Here is a 17,677-nt window from a genome sequence, read left to right on the forward strand (position 1 = left end):
AGAAAACATTATATTAACATTATTTATTTTATTACTCAAGTATGCAAATAATTCCCAAGACTCAATCTGTCAAAACTGGAAGAGATAAATTATTACTGAGTTTTAAAATGGTTTATATAAATAAAGTACACAGCAAATATTAAATATACATTTAACTTGATTTTATTTGTGTCCCTGCAGTCTGCCTGTATTTTCTCTTCAGTGTTTCGTCACAACATGGCGACGCACTCAGACCCCAGGCTCGATTTAAACACTGAAAACACACAGGTACTGTATATCATCCTGCTCTGTACTACATGTTTATATCCGATATATTATAATTTATATATCGATCGCTATGAAAGACCTACTATACACACACGAAGGGAACCTGTCGTCATAAATGTGTAATATTTACGAAGGAAGTAGCTTTAGCGCGCTAACCAGCAGACAAGCCAACTTACATGAGCACTTTCAATTTACATGAAATGAAAGCATTAAAATATAATGGTTTACATTGGACTATACAACAGCGATGTGTTTTATTTTTAATGCTGGCACGACAGTGGCTAAAATGATCTTCGAAATAGTGTTAATAAAAGCATTATTAAGTTCATGCGCATGTGTTTTTAACCGGGTGCTGAAGGGTAGCGAGTTTGCATGAGGTTCAAAGCTTTTCTGACTTTCGTTATATAAAAGATGATTGTTTTTTATTTGAACTATACAGTGTTTACCGAATTTTAAACGTTTAACCCTGATGAAAAGGGTTAAAAATGCGACCTTATTGGCATTCATGTTTTGCCTTTTAATTACAAATCAAAATATGTTGTATAGTTTCTAAATAAAATACAATTAGTCACATGAAATTGTCAGTAAAGGCAAATATATTTAAAAGTTTGTCAGTGAATTTGTGTGAAATCTGTAGGCAATTTTCGCACGAACACTGTAATATCGTCAGCGCTGACGTATTTACTTTTCCACATTCGTCACCTCGTGCTATTAACAAACGCCTCTGTGGTCTCATTTGTTGTTTTTATCTTAAAACGGTTCCCTCTCATTTACTTAGCTGGTTACTTTGTAACTTCTCTGCTGTGTCTCAAAACCCAGTGAGCTGCCTTCATAGACAACATTAAAAACGCCCGTACGCGCAAAAAATGCTGTGGAAGTAGTGAGCTCACTAGTGTTTGAGACACAGCCTGTCTCGCGTGGTCTCTGTGCAGCACGTGGTCGTCTCGCTTACTGTACCTGTGTATCTCTCAGTGAGTGTGCTTGCACTTCGCTCTGTTTATGGGCGTGCAGTAAAAAATCTTGTCCCATGAACTAAGGCTTGGACTGGTAACTCTGTATTGAATGTATGTGAACTACTGACTGTATATAGTGTTTGAACACAGTTAGAAGTATAGTCAAGTTTAAGTACGTATCTACACTACACATCTTGTTAATGACATCTGTATATGGTGCTCATACTATCAGGTGACTGAAACAATGGAGGCTGATATCATCGGGGTTTGCGGTATAGAGACACGAGGACTTGTTGAGGGTAGCAGTTCTCCAGATTTGGGGACTCCGTCCCAGGATAACGTGGATGATTTTGTGGGGCTGGTGAGCAGCGAAGAGGAGAGAGGGGAGACACCGGGAAGGGAGGACAGCAACCCTGAAGAACTGGACCGTTGTGCTGAGAAAACCAAGGACCAGAAAGCATTTGGTTGGTTTTAATAAAATTCTGGTGCTTCAAGAAAATAATAAACACATGTTTTTCCATTTTGATTGGTTACCGATTTATTTTGTGAACAAATCTTCTCTTTTCTTTTTCATAGGCAAAGAGGTACTATTGCTGATGCAGGCCCTTCATGCTTTGGCCACCCCAGAGGAAAAACTTGCAGCGCTCTGTAAGAAATACGCCGACTTGGTATGTATATTATGTGGCTCCATAAAGTATTATAAAGGAGGCCATACGTTCGCTGTGAAACACTACAAGTGTCTTGTTCCCCCCGGGACAGCTGGAGGAGAGCCGCAGCATGCAAAAACAAGTGAAGGTGTTGCAGAAGAAGCAGAACCAGGTGCTCAAAGAGAAGATTCACCTGCAGAGCGAGCACAGCAAAGCCGTCCTAGCCCGGAGCAAACTGGAGAGCTTGTGCAGGGAACTTCAACGTCACAACAAGACCCTGAAGGTGCCCAGAAATCTTAAAGCTTACATAACACACACATATCTCGTGTTAATCTTGAGTGTCTATAGAGTAGTATTACATCCTTCATATATCCAAAAACACACTGCCTTTATTTAAGCTTTGTTTGAGTGCTAGCCAAACTTTATTATGCAAATGTATGACAGTGACATAGTTATGCCTAGAGCTGTCACGGTTATGAAATTTGGTTGACGGTTAATTGTCTAATAAATTGTGATTATTACAATTAATTTCCTGTTTTAAGGCTTTGACGATTATGACGATTAATTGTCTTTTTTTTCTTTGACATTTAATTCTCAAAATGTTTTTGTTTGTTCATGAAATAATTGTTACGATTATTATAATTTAATCTTTTGCGAGGTTTATCTGGCAGTAAATATTAATACACATAACACATATTTAAAAGTAATCTGATACGGTCTCGTTTATACAGGCGCTGCAGCTCCCCCTTGTGTTTTTTAGAGAGATGTGCAATCATTGCGGTGATTGGAAATTATCGCGATGAGGTCAAACAATCACGATGAGAAGATTATTTAAAGAACAAGTTTGGTATTTTACACTTAAAGCCCTGTTTTCAGATTGTTTATGATGAAATAGGTTTTGACTGAAATTTCGCCTCACACCCGTATACACCCGTATATTCTTCCGCTGAGAGCTTGAATAATAGACACTCCAGCCCAGTTGGTGGCGATAATCCACCTTTCCCAATTGCAAGAATACAAACAAAGTTCCCACCGCGAAGTTATACCGTACCTCACAGCACATCTAATACAAGTCAATGGAGTTGGACAAAACCTGTTGGAAAGCATCTTCTGCAGCGATTTTTGTGTGAGCTTATCAGTGAACACCCCTGACCACTCGGTGAGTTTCATGTCTTTGTAAACAAAAGTTTAATGCATTTTAGGAAGGATTGTTCCTGTGCACCTATAGAGCTATTATAGAGGTGGGAGGTGATCCAAGAAACACACGAAAATTCTCGGGCCAGCATCATATCATGTCGAAATTTCAGTCAAAACCTTTCTATTCTATTCATCATAAACAATCTGAAAACAGGGCTTTAAGTGTAAAATACCGAACTTGTCCTTTACTCATTGTGACAGCCCTAGTTACGCGCCACAGAAGTAATGTCCCACAGATATAAGGTCCACCCACATAATGTTGTCCCAAGCGCCATGAATTCTGTTGGCGTTGATGAACTTACATACATATTGCGTGTATACTGTTGTGATGGCAGGAGGAGAATGCTCAAAGGTTTAGGGAGTATGAGGAGCGGCGCAAGGAGGCAACGCTGCACTTCCAGATGACGCTCAATGAGATCGAGGCCCAGATGGAGCAGCATAACTCCCATAACAGCAAACTGAGACAGGAGAACATGGAGCTGGCCGAGAAACTCAAGAAACTCATCGAGCAGTACGAGCTGCGGGAGGAGGTGAGGCAACATCTGCTAAATATGTAAATTGACTGTGATTCTCTGGTTGAGTCATTCGAGCCCCTAGAGATGAAATGTGCCCTGCTTTAGACCAGTGGCCTGTTTTATTTGCATTATCATTAAAACCACTGCTGGGATGTGAGTGATAAAGTACGGATATTTGTTGGATTGTCATGGCTCGGTAGATGTAGTATATCGTGCTATTTCATTTCTAACAGCTTTACATTTATTTGCTTAATTAAATTCACACACATACTGTTTTGCATGTTAGGGCATGGTAAGCTGAGCTCTGTCCCAAGGTGCAATCATGATGATCCAGCCATGCATGTGGAATTATGCATGGTCGCATTATCAGGCCTTAGTGTGCCTAGGGGTGCAACTCTCATGTAATTTATGCAATTATAAAGGAACTGCGAAATTTGACCTTATTTGAGATATTGTCTTATAGGCTGTTACTGGAAGTACATTTTTATAATCTAGGTCTCTTTTGTAGTAGATCTTGTTTTTGGTGTAATTCAAAATGAATGTACAAGGTGGTTGTGTTGTAGTTGGATGTTGCAGTGTCAAATACTTTTTTTTTCTGTACTAAAGTATTTTAAAGCATGTTGTAAACATGACATTTCTCTTTAGCATATCGACAAGGTGTTCAAACATAAGGAACTCCAGCAGCAGTTGGTGGATGCTAAACTCCAGCGGACGGCCGAGCTGATGCGAGAGGTGGAGGAGAAACAGCAGAGGGAACGAGAGTTTGTAAGTATTATCAGGTCCAGATCAGTTCTTCCTGAATTAGGGGCGGTTCACATTTCATGTTTTTTGCACGTTCAAATACATTATTTTTAATGTAGACACGTGGCAAGTGCACTCTCATTGCTTAGCAACAGCAGACACTACTGGAGCGCAACTGCCCTAGGAAAGCAGCATGTTGTCCGCATAGTTTTGGACATAAAATGTGAACCGCCCGTAGAGAAATTTACAAGCTGCCACTAAACCAAAATCACACTTCATTAAAAATAGCTAGCCTATTGTCAGGCCCAGACAAAATGCATTTATTTTAGGGGAAAATGTGCTGAAATTTGTGGAATGGATTTAAATAGGGTAAAATGTGTTAAACAGAGTTGATGTTACTACATTTTGATTGGTTGCTTAATAAAGCCATTTTAAATTCTACATAATATGTTAGCAATGCAAAAGGGGCCAACCAGAAAATTGTGAGTGACTTCGATTAAATTCTGTGAAACTCTTTAGAGCTTTTCAGCTGAGTTTGGTGTGTCTAGATTTAAGCCGGACTCACACTACAAGATTTTTAGGCCGATATTCCCCTCCTGAGATTCTGAGAGAAAAACGGTCGGTTCCGATGTTCGGCATAGAGTATAATGTAATGTGTGATGTTTACGTATGAAATCTTACACCTCCTGATGTGATCACTAGCAAACAGGGCTGCCCTGATCATATCAAACATGTTTGAAATTTTGAATTTTAAGTCACAATAACACATCTGTGGAAATGTATCACATTCAGACAAGAGCTGAAAAAAAATCACCCTGGTTTTAAACACACCAGGTTAGTGCACGGCAGAAAGCTGCTAGCGCACTAGCTAGTAAATGTAAACATAAGCTGTGTCCCAATTCAAGGGCTGCGACCTTATAAGCATGCGACCTTAAAAGTTGATCACTCGGTCTTTTAAGGTGGCCGCCTCAGAAGTTTACGAAGAGAACTGAAATGAGATGGTCTAACCTTTCGGAGGACCCATAATTGGCATCACCTGCTGCACGCACCCACCAGCAGGACACAGCGGAGACGTTTCTGACTTGTTAAAATAAATATGGAATAAGAAAAATATGAATTTATTTGAGAAAATATGACACGTTGATGTAGTATTCAACAGTATATCAAATTAATCAACCTTAGAAATATACGCAACATAAAAAGAATATTATTAACACAAAACATAACTTACTAAATACTAAAACAGTGACAAGAAAAATGTTTTTATTTAAAAGAAAATTTTATTTAATAAATGTTTTAATTGTTTATTTTATAATATACAGCCATTATATGCAGCCATTGCAAGAGCGCAATGAATCTTGAGATATCCTCGGCTGTTAAGGATACATTCGTTCTATGCTTAACAGCGTGAAAAATAAGGACCCATTTTGAGGCTTCATTCTAAGCATCCTTTGAATTGGGACGGCCTTTCTAGCCTCTTCAAGATAGGAGTTATAACCAGAGTTTTTTCCTCCAAAAAAATCCCATCCACACGTGCTCGGTTTAAAAGAAATCTCTGTCCTCATGAAAAAGCAAAAACACGCTATTAAGCGCTGTCAAGAGCATGCCACACCAGCAGGCGGTCATATAACCCAAATCGTAAAGACACCTTGGCCAATCAGCAGCCTAACAAAAGTGACATTGCAAGGCAGAAACCCCGGTTTTACTGTCTACACAACAACACTGCAACCGTTGTTTCTTAAAATCCTCACCCTGGCAGGGGTTTTCAAAAATTTCAGTGCGTTTTCGTGTGGACGAACAGCTGAATCGTGTAAAAAGTCACGGTTATAAAAAAAAAGTGTCCGTGTGGACTAGGCCTTAATAATAACCTGTAGGATGTGATGCGCCATGATTTTTCAAATCTTGTAGTGTGAGCATGTTTAAGATTTGAGAGAAGAAAATTTGTCAAGATTTGTTTGCTGCAACCAGATTTCGTAAATGGTCAGGATATTAAAAATCCTGTAGTGTGACCCTAGCCTTAATGGGATCGCACACCGGCCGCACAGCTCAGTGCCGCGCCGTTCTAAAAAAATCGAACACATTGTTTTCTATGAGTATACACACACCGGTGGCGCCTGTCTGCGCCGCCCAGCTTTGACTCAGGAATTTCCTCAAATCCCTGTTGCGCCACTCACATAGTTTAACATTAAATAACATCATATTTGCCCCAAATCACCAACGTTTAATATTGGCTGGTAACGTGTAATTTGCATTTTTAGTAGAGGCTATCTGACGAAGCTCGCGCTATTTAATGTGCACTTCCGGTTTACGATTCTTCTGAGTTGTCCTCGACGCGACTCGACGTGACGCTGCGCGGCCAGTGTGCGACCCCCTTTAGTGTGTGACCCTAGCTATTGTCAATTAGTAGTGTTTATGGTTTTGGTTAACAGAAGGAAGGGTTGCTTACCCATGATTGTAGACATATGTTAAAATAGATTCATTATCTCAAAATTTTCCTCAACCTTTTATTGTCTGTTTCTTTGATTAGCTACTGAAAGATGCGACGGAGTCCAGACATAAATGTGAACTGATGAAGGAGCAGGAGCATCAGCTAAAACAGCAGCTCACTCTGTACATGGACAAGTTTGAGGAGTTTCAGACCACCCTCGCCAAAAGCAACGAGGTCTTCACCACTTTCAGACAAGAGATGGAGAAGGTAAGTTGCCGTCAACTCATTTACCCGACTCTTGACATTCATGATAATTCATAACCATTTCTTGAAGAAAATGTGTGTCACACTTTGCATGACTTGTGTTTGTTTTTCTGACTGATTAGATGACAAAGAAGATCAAGAAGCTAGAGAAGGAGACCACTCTATGGAGGACCAAATGGGAGGCCAACAACCAGACTCTACTGCAAATGGCAGAAGAGGTGAGGAGAATAATTAAGACGCTTTATTAAAAATGCATTTTCAGCCGTTTCTTTGTTCTTAAGAACACAAAGGCAGATATTTTGAGGAATGTTCATAACCAAACCGTTCATGAGCCCCATTCACTTCCATAGTAGAAATATATACAGGTTAGTAACAACATGAGAGTGAGTAAATGATGACAGAATTTTCATTTTTTCGTGTAAACTATCCCTTTGTCTATCCCTTCTATTAAATCTTTTTATGCAATGTACGTAGATTCAAAGCAGGATATCTATTTCTGTGATATCAGTAAGGTAGTAGGAACTTTATTCAAAAAATAAGAAGTCACCATTTTCCTTGCAGAAAACAGTGCGAGATAAAAATTACAAAGCCCTCCAAGGCAAACTGGAGCGCCTGGAAAAGCTTTGCAGGGCCCTGCAGAGAGAACGCAACGACCTGAACCAGAAACTCAAGTCACTCCAGGGTCCAGCGAAAGATCCTGAAGAAGAGGGTACGGGCCCTCCTGACCCCCAACCAGAGGAGCACCCGAACCAGCCCTCGAATCCAGAGATGGAGAGAGACGTGGAGGGGGAAATGCCTGAAACAGAGAAACTCGGACTTCGGTCTGAGGAAGAAGGCGACACATCATCGAGACAACTCATTGACAACTGAGCCTGGCCCTTCTGGCCTGCCTTATTTTTTTGTGGAGGTATATATTTTTGTCTAACAATTATTATCATAACAGAAATCGTGAGGATAAAGCAGGACATTAGTGAAGAATCTAACTGCTCTGTATGTTGTTAATCCGCTTTGTGTCAAGCACTTTTTACTCCTCCTTTTTTATCACATTGTATTTTCGTAGGAAATGGTCATGTGCTCCAAAATGGCCGCCATGCAGCTTTGTTTCGTACGTCTGTTTTTTTTCTTTTCTCTTCTCATTCTCAGCCGTTCTCTGCTCAGCTGTGCTGTGGTGGCACATTTTTCTGTTCTCTTTAATAAAATGTAGCTCTTGGCACTGACTTAGGATCAGAATAAATAATTACGTATGCATATAACGTCAAATATCGCTATTTTTAATCAGCCGTATGTAGTAAAGAAGCTCTAAATGTCTAGATAACCTTGAGACTTGAGAAACAGGGCATTAATATCTGAAGAGATGTTTTACCACAAGCTCACCTGCTCTTTGCCATATTGAGTCTGAGCCAGGAAGGGTCCTCAATGAGTCACACTTCCATTGCTTTGATTAAAATCCACTTGAAAGTTTAAAGAGGGGGGTTAAGATTCCTATGCTTCAGCTGGGACGCCTCACTGCCTGTGGCTTTTTTCCATATGAGAATTAGATTAAGGGCTAGTGTGACTTTAAAAGGCTGCTACATCTTTAACCATTGTGAAATAATACGACAGGGTCGAACCGTGTCACTTCCTTTAAGACTGATTATGTCGACTGAAAAACTTTATTTTATGTAACAGCAGATCTTTATCAACTCATGATGCCAAATGCATTTAAAAATAACCCCATTTATTTTTGCAAGAGACAGGGTATTTCATTTTTATTTTGTTGGTGTGAGGTGGAAACAACATAAGCTAGTTATACTTATACAAGATATCATTAGCCAATGTAAAGAAATATTTTTACCCCTAAAATTGTCCAGACTACAAAAATTATTATAAAAATCCCTTATTTAAAAAAAATTGGATACTTTAAAAAAATGTATAATGGTTAATCCCAACGCTCTGCTTAATACTTAACATTTGTTGTATTAAGATATGATTGGTTAGATTCAGAACCTGATGCTTTTGTTTTTGGAAGCTCTACATAACTTTAGTTTTAATGTAATTTCTTTGTAATTTAAAATAAGAGAAACACTTTGCTATCTTAATTTGAGCAGTTTTACCTGTTGACAGGTCTCATTATTTCCACTGGACACAAAAAAGCTAAAATGAATCTTATTTAAAAATAGGCCTTACCTTTTTTTGATACTGGCTATACTGAATGTGATTTGGTTTTGGACTTTATATTAAATAAGAATAAAATGTCTGTAATTCAAGATATACATGCATACATTGTCAAAGTTGCTAACAATGTGAAACTATATCGTAAAAAACAGTGAATGTAGAAATACATATTTCCAATGCAAGCTGCCTCGTAGCTCTTTAAAATCTGTTCATTAAATGGCATGGACACACAGGGTCTAAAATCATTTGCCTCAGGTCCATAAAGCAACATTTGGTTTTGTGCATGCCCAGATCTGTCCTCTGACACAGGCCAGTATGTAAGTGGATCCAAGACCATATATTGCATTTTTGATGATAATTTAAGTGCAAAACAATATGCAATTTTCTGAAAAGCTTAGTTGATGATGTCCTGTATTGTTCTGATATCAGTCGTGAATGTGTTTGACTTTGCCAAACCGAAACAGATTTTCACCAGCTTTCATTACTGCTCTTCAGTTTGTTTGTTTTTTGTCGGATCTAAGCACTTGATATGTGGCTTGGACTTCTCTCTCTATGTAATAGTTTCACATCACTTTTTATTTTCCGTGCTGTAAAACATGTTTAAATACAGTATACATGTGTAATTGGGGTCCAGTTCGTTTAAAATTTGTTAGGTGTTGGTACCGTCTTTTGTATCGCTTCTGCTTTTGTTGTTTATTTTGGCAATGCCCCAGTTTGATTCTCAGGTTATGCAAGAAATCTACCTCTGCAGGTTAGACGTACTGTGAAAGACGCTCGAGAGAGCGTTTCTTTCTCCCCCAGCTCAGCCCATGTGACCCCTCTGAGAATGTACAATGCTCTTGTAGTTCTGTCTTGCTTTTCAATAAAACGTTTTGTAGAATTTTCATTCCTGTTTTTATGATGATTTCTTGAATGTGTATATATACAGTGAGGAAAATAAGCATTTGAACACCCTGCTATTTTGCAACTTCTTCCACTTAGAAATCATGGAGGGGTCTGAAATTGTCATCGTAGGTACATGTCCACTGTGATCTAAAAAAAATCCAAAATCACACTGTATAATTTTTTAACTATTTATTTGTATGATACAGCTGCAGATAAGTATTTGAACACCTGAGAAAGTCAATGTTAATATTTGGTACAGTAGCCCTTGTTTGCAAAAAATTAGCACACACTACAGGAGGGATTTTGGCCCACTCCTCAACACAGATCTTCTCTAGATCAGTCAGGTTTCTGGCCTGAGTTTGAGCTCCCTCCAAAGATTCTCTATTGGGTTTAGGTCTGGAGACCTTGAACGCCAGAACCTTGATATGCTTCTTACATAGCCACTCCCTGGTTATCCTGGCTGTGTGCTTCCGGTCATTGTCATGTTGGAAGACCCAGCCTCGACTCATCTTCAATGATCTAACTGAGGGAAGGAGGTTGTTCCCTAAAATCTCGCAATACATGGCCTTGGTTATCCTCTCCTTAATACAGTGCAGTCGCCCTGTCCCATGTGCAGAAAAACACCCCCAAAGCATGATGCTTCCACCCCCATGCTTCACAGTACGGGTGGTGTTCTTGTAATGGTACTCATCATCATTCTTCTTCCCTGCAAACACGTTTAGTGGAATTATGACCAAAAAGTTATATTTTGGTCTTATCTGATCACATGACTTTCTCCCATGACTCCTCTGGATCATCCAAATGGTCATTGGCAAACTTAAGACGGGCCTGGACATGTGCTGGTTTAAGCAGGGGAATCTTCCGTGCCATGCATGATTTCAAACCATGACGTCTTGGTGTATTAACAACAGTAACCTTAAAACGGTGGTCCCAGCTCTTTTCAGGTCATTGACCAGCTCCTCCCGTGTAGTTCTGGGCTGATTTCTCTCCTTTCTTAGGATCACTGAGACCCCACGAGGTGAGATCTTGCATGGAGCCCCAGTTTAAGGGAGATTGACAGTCATGTTTAGCTTCTTCCATTTTCTAATGATTGCTCCAACAGTGGACCTTTTTTTCACAAAGCTGCTTGGCAATTTCTCCGTAGCCCTTTCCAACCTTGTGGAGGTGTACAACTTTGGTCTTGGCCATGTTAGTAATTGGATTCTGATTGTATGGGGTGGACAGGTGTCTTTATGCATCTAACGACCTCAAACAGGTGCATCTAACTTAGGATAATAATTGTAGTGGAGGTGGACATTTTAAAGGCAGACTAACAGGTCTTTGAGGGTCAGAATTCTAGCTGATAGACAGATGTTCAAATACTTATTTGCAGCTGTATCATACAAATAAATAGTTAAAAAAAATCATACATTGTGATTTCTAGACTTTTTTTTAGATTATGTCTCTCACAGTGGACATGCACCTGCGATGGCAATTTCAGACCCCTCTATGATTTTTAAGTGGGAGAACTTGCAAAATAGCAGGGTGTTCAAATACTTATTTTCCTCACTGTATATTGGGAACTGTGATTAAATCAATCTGTATTGAAGACACGAGGAGTCTCGTCAAGTGAGACACGATCTTACAGTTTCTGTACTTTATTTTCAGCATTAAATTGTAAGCACAGAATAAGAACAATTGACAATTTGGAAATACAAAATTAGTTTAAAAGTTATTACAAAAGATTTATTGCAAATTGACACTGGGTTTCTGCACAAAAACAAAAACTGTGCTAATTGTGAAAAAGCCACACCAAGCCGTAACTTCTCAGAAGTGCCTGAAATTGTGGTGCAGTCTCTCGAAAACTCTCTCCAAACCTTTCCATAATCATTTCCACTTTAAACCAACTGAAGTCAATCTTCTCTACAGCATGAACCTTTAGAAAAGTGTTTACAGGAGGACCATGTAATGGATAAAGTATATAAAGTGGGAAGTAAGAGGATGAATCATATCTGAATAATACTCAAAAGCTGAAGAGTAAGAGAAGCCATGAAAAAGTTTTTCAAATTTTTATGAGATGAGAGTGAGTTTACGATGCCTGCCCCTCCAGCTCCGATGCCGGGGCGTCTGGCTCTTCATCATTATAGATGTTCTCAGCCTAGACAAAAATTTCATCCAAGATTATGACAAATATTTGTTATGAGTCAAATAATTACTGGAGACAAAATGCACATACCATCTGCCACACTTGCATAATGTTGTCCTCTGACACTGAACATATTACCCAGGGTTCATTTGGGTTCCAAGAGAAATCAGAGATCTTTGCTGTGTGCCCGCCGTGAATGAACTGACAAAAACAGTAAAATGCAGTCATAATCAAAAATTACGGAAATTATACCAGTTGTAACCTAAAAGGGATAGTTCACCCAAAAATGAAAATTCTGTCATTTACTCATCCTTATGTTCTTCTAAACCTGTATGAATTTCTTTTTTCTGATATTTTTTCTTATCTCTTACAAAAGAAGATATTTTGAGAAATTATGGTAAACAAAGCAGATATTGACCATTGACTTCCATAGTAGGAATAAAAGAATATGATGGAATTTAATGAGTACCGTCAACTGTGTGCTTTCCATCATTTATTTAAATATTTTCTTCATCATTTATCACAATACATCCAAAATATATTTTTCCTACTATGGAAGTCAATGGACACTATCTGCTGTGTGTTTACCATCATTTCTCAAAATATCTTCTTTGGTGTTCATCAGAAAAAAGAAATTCATACAGGTTTAGAAAAACATGATGAGTAAATTATGATTTTTGGGTGAACTGTTCCTTTAACTAAATAAACAGCTCAGCAAATCCTTCAAGACTCACCAAAAGTTCAGGAGGCCCGTCCTCTGCATCCTCCGCAGATTGTTCCTCTCCAATTTTACTACAGGACATAAATGTAATAGTGTCAATATTTGATACAGACATTAACTTTTACCATGCAGAATAATTTGCATTTTTGCAGAATTTGGCATGCTTAAATTTAACACTTTCCCTGCCAATGACAGGTTTTACAGCAATCCATATTTCCGCAATTATCCACTAGGTGGCCCTCTTACCCAACCTATAAAACACTAAAGCATCCACTGATTCAAAAACAGTAAAAACTGTTTTGATCTTTATTCGTAATCTGATCTTTAACAAAGTCCTTTAAAAAAAATCCAATTATCTCAGCTTTTTGTTAAAATGTTTTTTTTTATTTTCGAATAAACCAACCACTATTTGAGAGGTGATAAAAAGAGAACAAAACGGAAATTGGACGAAACATTTTGTTTTGTTTAAAAAAAGGAGGGGGTCTGTTCGAAGGTATTAACCTTTTGTGAGAATTATAAAAAAGCTGGTACTGGCTGGCAACTTTATATATAAAAAGGCAGTAAAATAGTTAAAAAAAGTCCCCTACCCAAATACTTTGTTGTCTTATTGTACAGATAACTCTGTAGATGCTCCACAACCTTTTTTTTTTTTTTAATAAATGTGTTGATGCAGTTTAATTAATAAATCTGCAAATAGTGAGACTTAAAAAAATTAAGTACAAATATTTAGGAGCCATCTAAAGAAATTCCTCCACAATTCATTATGAATACATAGGACAGAGTTATTCTGGGTGATACCTCAGATCCCAGACATTCAGACGTCTGTCTGTGCCACTGGAGGCCAGGATGGTCTCATTATGGGGAGACCACTGCACCTGTTAAAATCATAAGTTGTTAATTTCAAATACTTAATGTGATCTTCAAATTCATGAGGTACTTTTTCAAAACCTTGAGGGTTACCTGGAAGATTTCATCCTTGTGCGATTCAAATGAGTGAAGCTTCAGTTTCAGGTTGCGCAGATCCCACAATGCAACAGTCTACAGTGACACACACCAAACAGATGTGGTAAGCATACAACTATGTTTGTATATATGGTTACATGTGTGGTTGTTATTTAACACTTCCACAGACCTTGTCTGCCGAGCCAGTGGCGAGAATAAACTCGCTGTAGGGATTGAAGGACAGGCAGTTGACTTCAGCTGTGTGGGCATCGACAGCATGACTGGGCTTGGACGTGTTATTCGATCGAGTGTCCCAGCTGCACAAGACAGACAGAAATGTAACTATAGACAGGAAATCTGTTGGAAATTCTAACATGGTTTAATATGAAATATTGTTTTGGATGTTTTCATGTCCTAAACTAAAGGATGCTTGTAAGGTTTTGCTTGCTCAGATCATGAGTTTCTGGTCGTCCGCCACAGAGCCGAAGAGCGACTCATGTAGAAGATGCCAGGACACATCCTCCACCACAGCTGTGTGTCCTGTAAAGATGGTCTTTGCATCGACTATCTTTGCATCCTTTGGTGCACCACTGATGTCCCATAGACAGATTGTCTTGAGATCAAAAGTAGAGACTTAATAAGCAGTTTAAAACATGAACTAGATGTTTCCAATTCAAGTACGCAAAAAACACAAACTATGAGATTGATTTTTTTGAGTCTTTTTGCTGTAAAGCGGTAAAACTGTCAATCAGTCCTACAGATTGGATTTGAATCTGGATTAGTGTACAGTGTAAACAAAGCATTTCCATTTAAATCTCAGGTTATGTGCTCACATGGTCGTCTGATGCACTGAGCAAATTTCCACTCAGGTTGGGGTTCCAGGACAAACCGTAACCCTCTTTCTGATGCCCTCGCAGCCTCAGGTCTGGACTACATTCACCACTGGGATCTGTAAATTGACATAGGTCAGACTTAATATTCAAAACAATAGTGTTAAAGGGATAATTCACCTAAAAATGAAAATGCTCATGTCCTTATTTGCTCACTCTTAATGTGATACACATCTTTAAACATTTCTTTTGATTAGCACAAAAGACGATATTGTCCGTAACATCTGTTTTTGAGCACTATTGACTTCCAGAGTATTTTTGATTCCTGCTTGATTAGAAATATCTTCCTTTGTTTTTAGCAGAACTGAATAATTTATACAGGTTTGGAGCAACGTGAGGGTGAGTATATGATGACAGAATTTTCATTTTTGGGTGAACTATTAGTTTAAAGGCACAATATGTAATTTTTCGCCACTAGAGGTCGCCGTGCAAAAACAAAGGAGTAGCTTGATGATGCTGCTGCGAAGGAACGTGGAAAGATAGAAGTTGTCCACTGCCGATTGAAAATCCATCTGATGGGACTTACAAGTCATGTTCATGGATGATGTAATAAACTTTTATAACTGTTGTGTTAAACGTGTGCCAACACTAGAGATGCTCCGATATATCAGCTGATGATGCTTGCTATGCTTCTCAATGAATTACAGTGAAATGCCGCTAAATCCAAAAGCCAGAGGGCGCTCTCGTGCAGAAACTCAATCCATGCTGTAGACAAAGAACTATACACACGCAGCTATGACACGCAGCTTAAGGATATATTTATATTGCTGTTCTTTAAACCTTTTCAGGTATTTTCATGATAATAAGGAATATGTATGATTATGTTTGACAAGTGTAGCTTTTTCAAATGCATGTTATAAACGACTCAAAATAACAATGATTTAAGATCGATAAGGACTTACTGATCAAAAGCCGTAGTACATGAAATAGCTGTGAATGATATCGGGTGTGCGATTCAGAATAGTTATCGGCCACGTATTAATAGTGTACATCACCATTTATCGGTGCACCCCTAGCCAACACCTATGACGTGATAGAAAACATGCTGCACTGATGCTCAGCGTATGACATCTTGCAAGTGAGAATCGATAGTACTGCTTTTGGATCACTCTTACGGTACTATGACGTCATACGCTGATCGGTCAATGCAGCGCTGAATGAAGTCGAACACATCTATGATTTTGAATGCACCAAAAGCAGAGAACCCTATATATAGGGGCATTACACTGTTTAAAACGGCCAATAATCTAAATTCAAACATCATTGACAACATTTGTGATAATGCAAGTGCACATTTGAACATAATATATAAGACTGTCACTGTACTAGTGGATTTTGGATATTTTAATGCCAAAAATGTTACATATTGTGCATTTAACCCAAGATTAAATGCATTATAAGATGAAATGGGTACTGATCTGGTTTAGAGGGGTGTTTGGTATAGTCAAACACCAGCACGTCAGAGGTGGGTGTCTTGGTGGCAATGATGCAGGGGTTTTGTGGCATGTATCTGGCTCTGTTCACTTCTCCTTCATGATTGATCTTAATCTCAATTTCGATCTTTCCGCTCACTGACCCGAACCCTCCAAACTCTAAAAACAAATGCCCAAATACATTCACTGACAACCTTGTCCAAACGATGCCCAACTATAACCATTTTTAAGCATTTGCTAAATAAAAAAAAATCAACTCAAGTTGACAAAGATTGTAGTAGTCCAAATGTCTACATCCTGCGAGACTGATCATACCTGCTGAAGAAACACACACAGGCAAACAAAAGAAATCATTTCAGTGTTGTGAACGTATCATTTTTTTTTTAAAAATACACTTTTTGCATACGTTAATGAGTCAATTCACCTCCTTTCTCACTGTCATAGTGGGACGCATCAAACTGGGCATCGTCATTGGGGATCTGAACGCTCGCGATGACCAGGTGGTTCTGCTCATCCGAAGTGTGAGTGCCCAACACCAGGCGATGAAGGGCATAGTCCTTTCCCTCAGGCCTGGTCACAAAGAGATAACAATCAAACTATAGCTAAACCATTGATCTGTAGATACCAAGCAGTCTGCGTTATGTATGAACACGAGCAGGTGGACACGCCAGATTACCTGGTCACATCAGGAAGCCACTGCACCGTCAAACTCGGCCACTCGAGGGCATGTGTCATGACTAGATCATACAGAAATGGTGTGTTTTTCTTCCAGATCTTGTATTCTTCATTTATAACTCTCTCCTCTACTGCATCATCATATACTGTGAAGGGAAAACAGATTAAGGTAGATTAAGGTCAAATGAAAATTAACACATTTCAAAATAAATGAATTGTGGGAGTTTACTACACACATGCAGCCATATTCGCATATATATGAATAAAACCAACAGAGACTGCAGTAAAATATCATTACTATCATCTTCTAGTGACGTACATTAGTACATGAATTATGGAGGGAACTCGGTCAACATATAAAATAAACATCTCAATGTAGTCTAAGTAATAGTTGCATTTATATTAATACAATTATTTAATCATACAAATAGATTTAAATGAAGTGAACCGTGTGGTTTTGATATAAAGTGGTTCTGGATCCAAATTCATTCATTCTCACGTCAATATGCGAGTAACATCCATTAGCACTTATGGCTAAAGCTAACAAACTCTGCTAAAGAGAAAAAGTACAGCATGAAATTCGTTTTGCAGAAACATTTACCTTCTTTATCTGCCATTTTGGCGTGTTTTTCTGCAGGATACCCACTGAAGGAACTTTGTGATTTAAAGCCAAAAGTGGAAAAACGATGTTTTTTAAGGTTTTACTCCACAGACTCCGTCAGCCCTTGTAAAACCAGCTCGCATCCAATACGCGCAAAATGATTCTGAAGACGTCCGATTCGCGAGACGACTCGTTCATTTGAATCGTTCAGTTAATCGATTCACAAAGCGCTTGATTAT

General features: G+C 38.7%; 2 protein-coding genes across 3 annotated transcripts; one reads left to right on the forward strand and one right to left on the reverse strand.

Annotated features, from left to right (window-relative positions):
* The first annotated feature begins 117 nt into the window (after positions 1–117).
* txlng (taxilin gamma) lies at positions 118–10,052 on the forward strand. Of its 2 annotated transcripts, none has more exons than XM_055183843.2 (9): positions 118–267; positions 1,453–1,684; positions 1,797–1,888; positions 1,980–2,150; positions 3,400–3,594; positions 4,225–4,344; positions 6,848–7,015; positions 7,135–7,230; positions 7,574–10,052. In XM_055183843.2, the coding sequence occupies exons 1-9, from the start codon at positions 217–219 to the stop codon at positions 7,880–7,882; spliced, it is 1,434 nt and encodes a 477-aa protein (XP_055039818.2). In that variant the 5' UTR covers positions 118–216; the 3' UTR covers positions 7,883–10,052. The 2 variants fall into 2 exon arrangements, with proteins under 2 accessions (XP_055039818.2, XP_055039819.2); XM_055183844.2 differs by lacking the exon at positions 118–267 and adding an exon at positions 1,180–1,331.
* A 1,620-nt stretch (positions 10,053–11,672) lies between these two features.
* On the reverse strand, positions 11,673–17,613 carry rbbp7 (RB binding protein 7, chromatin remodeling factor). The gene is made up of 12 exons (XM_073875929.1): positions 17,439–17,613; positions 16,839–16,983; positions 16,587–16,732; positions 16,145–16,321; positions 14,673–14,785; positions 14,289–14,452; positions 14,030–14,153; positions 13,858–13,935; positions 13,696–13,772; positions 12,911–12,968; positions 12,267–12,377; positions 11,673–12,188 (listed from the first exon to the last, which is right to left on the reverse strand). Exons 1-12 carry the CDS (start codon positions 17,452–17,454, stop codon positions 12,120–12,122), a joined length of 1,278 nt encoding a protein of 425 aa, XP_073732030.1. The 5' UTR covers positions 17,455–17,613; the 3' UTR covers positions 11,673–12,119.
* Positions 17,614–17,677: the final 64 nt, after the last annotated feature.

The sequence above is a fragment of the Misgurnus anguillicaudatus genome, chromosome 14 (genome assembly GCF_027580225.2).
Source record: "Misgurnus anguillicaudatus chromosome 14, ASM2758022v2, whole genome shotgun sequence".
NCBI lineage: Eukaryota > Metazoa > Chordata > Actinopteri > Cypriniformes > Cobitidae > Misgurnus > Misgurnus anguillicaudatus.

What these genes read in the sequence shown, in the direction of transcription:
- txlng (XM_055183843.2), top strand. Translation starts at nt 217, where the DNA reads ATGGCGACGCACTCAGACCCCAGGCTCGATTTAAACACTGAAAACACA. An exon ending in GTAAGAAATACGCCGACTTG is followed by an intron (nt 1,889 to 1,979) that starts GTATGTATATTA and finishes CCCCCGGGACAG; the next exon opens with CTGGAGGAGAGCCGCAGCAT. An exon ending in TACTGCAAATGGCAGAAGAG is followed by an intron (nt 7,231 to 7,573) that starts GTGAGGAGAATA and finishes TTTTCCTTGCAG; the next exon opens with AAAACAGTGCGAGATAAAAA.
- rbbp7 (XM_073875929.1), bottom strand. An exon ending in ACACCCCTCTAAACCAGATC is followed by an intron (nt 14,786 to 16,144) that starts AGTACCCATTTC and finishes AATTTACAGATC; the next exon opens with CCAGTGGTGAATGTAGTCCA. An exon ending in CTGAATGTCTGGGATCTGAG is followed by an intron (nt 12,969 to 13,695) that starts GTATCACCCAGA and finishes TATGTCCTGTAG; the next exon opens with TAAAATTGGAGAGGAACAAT.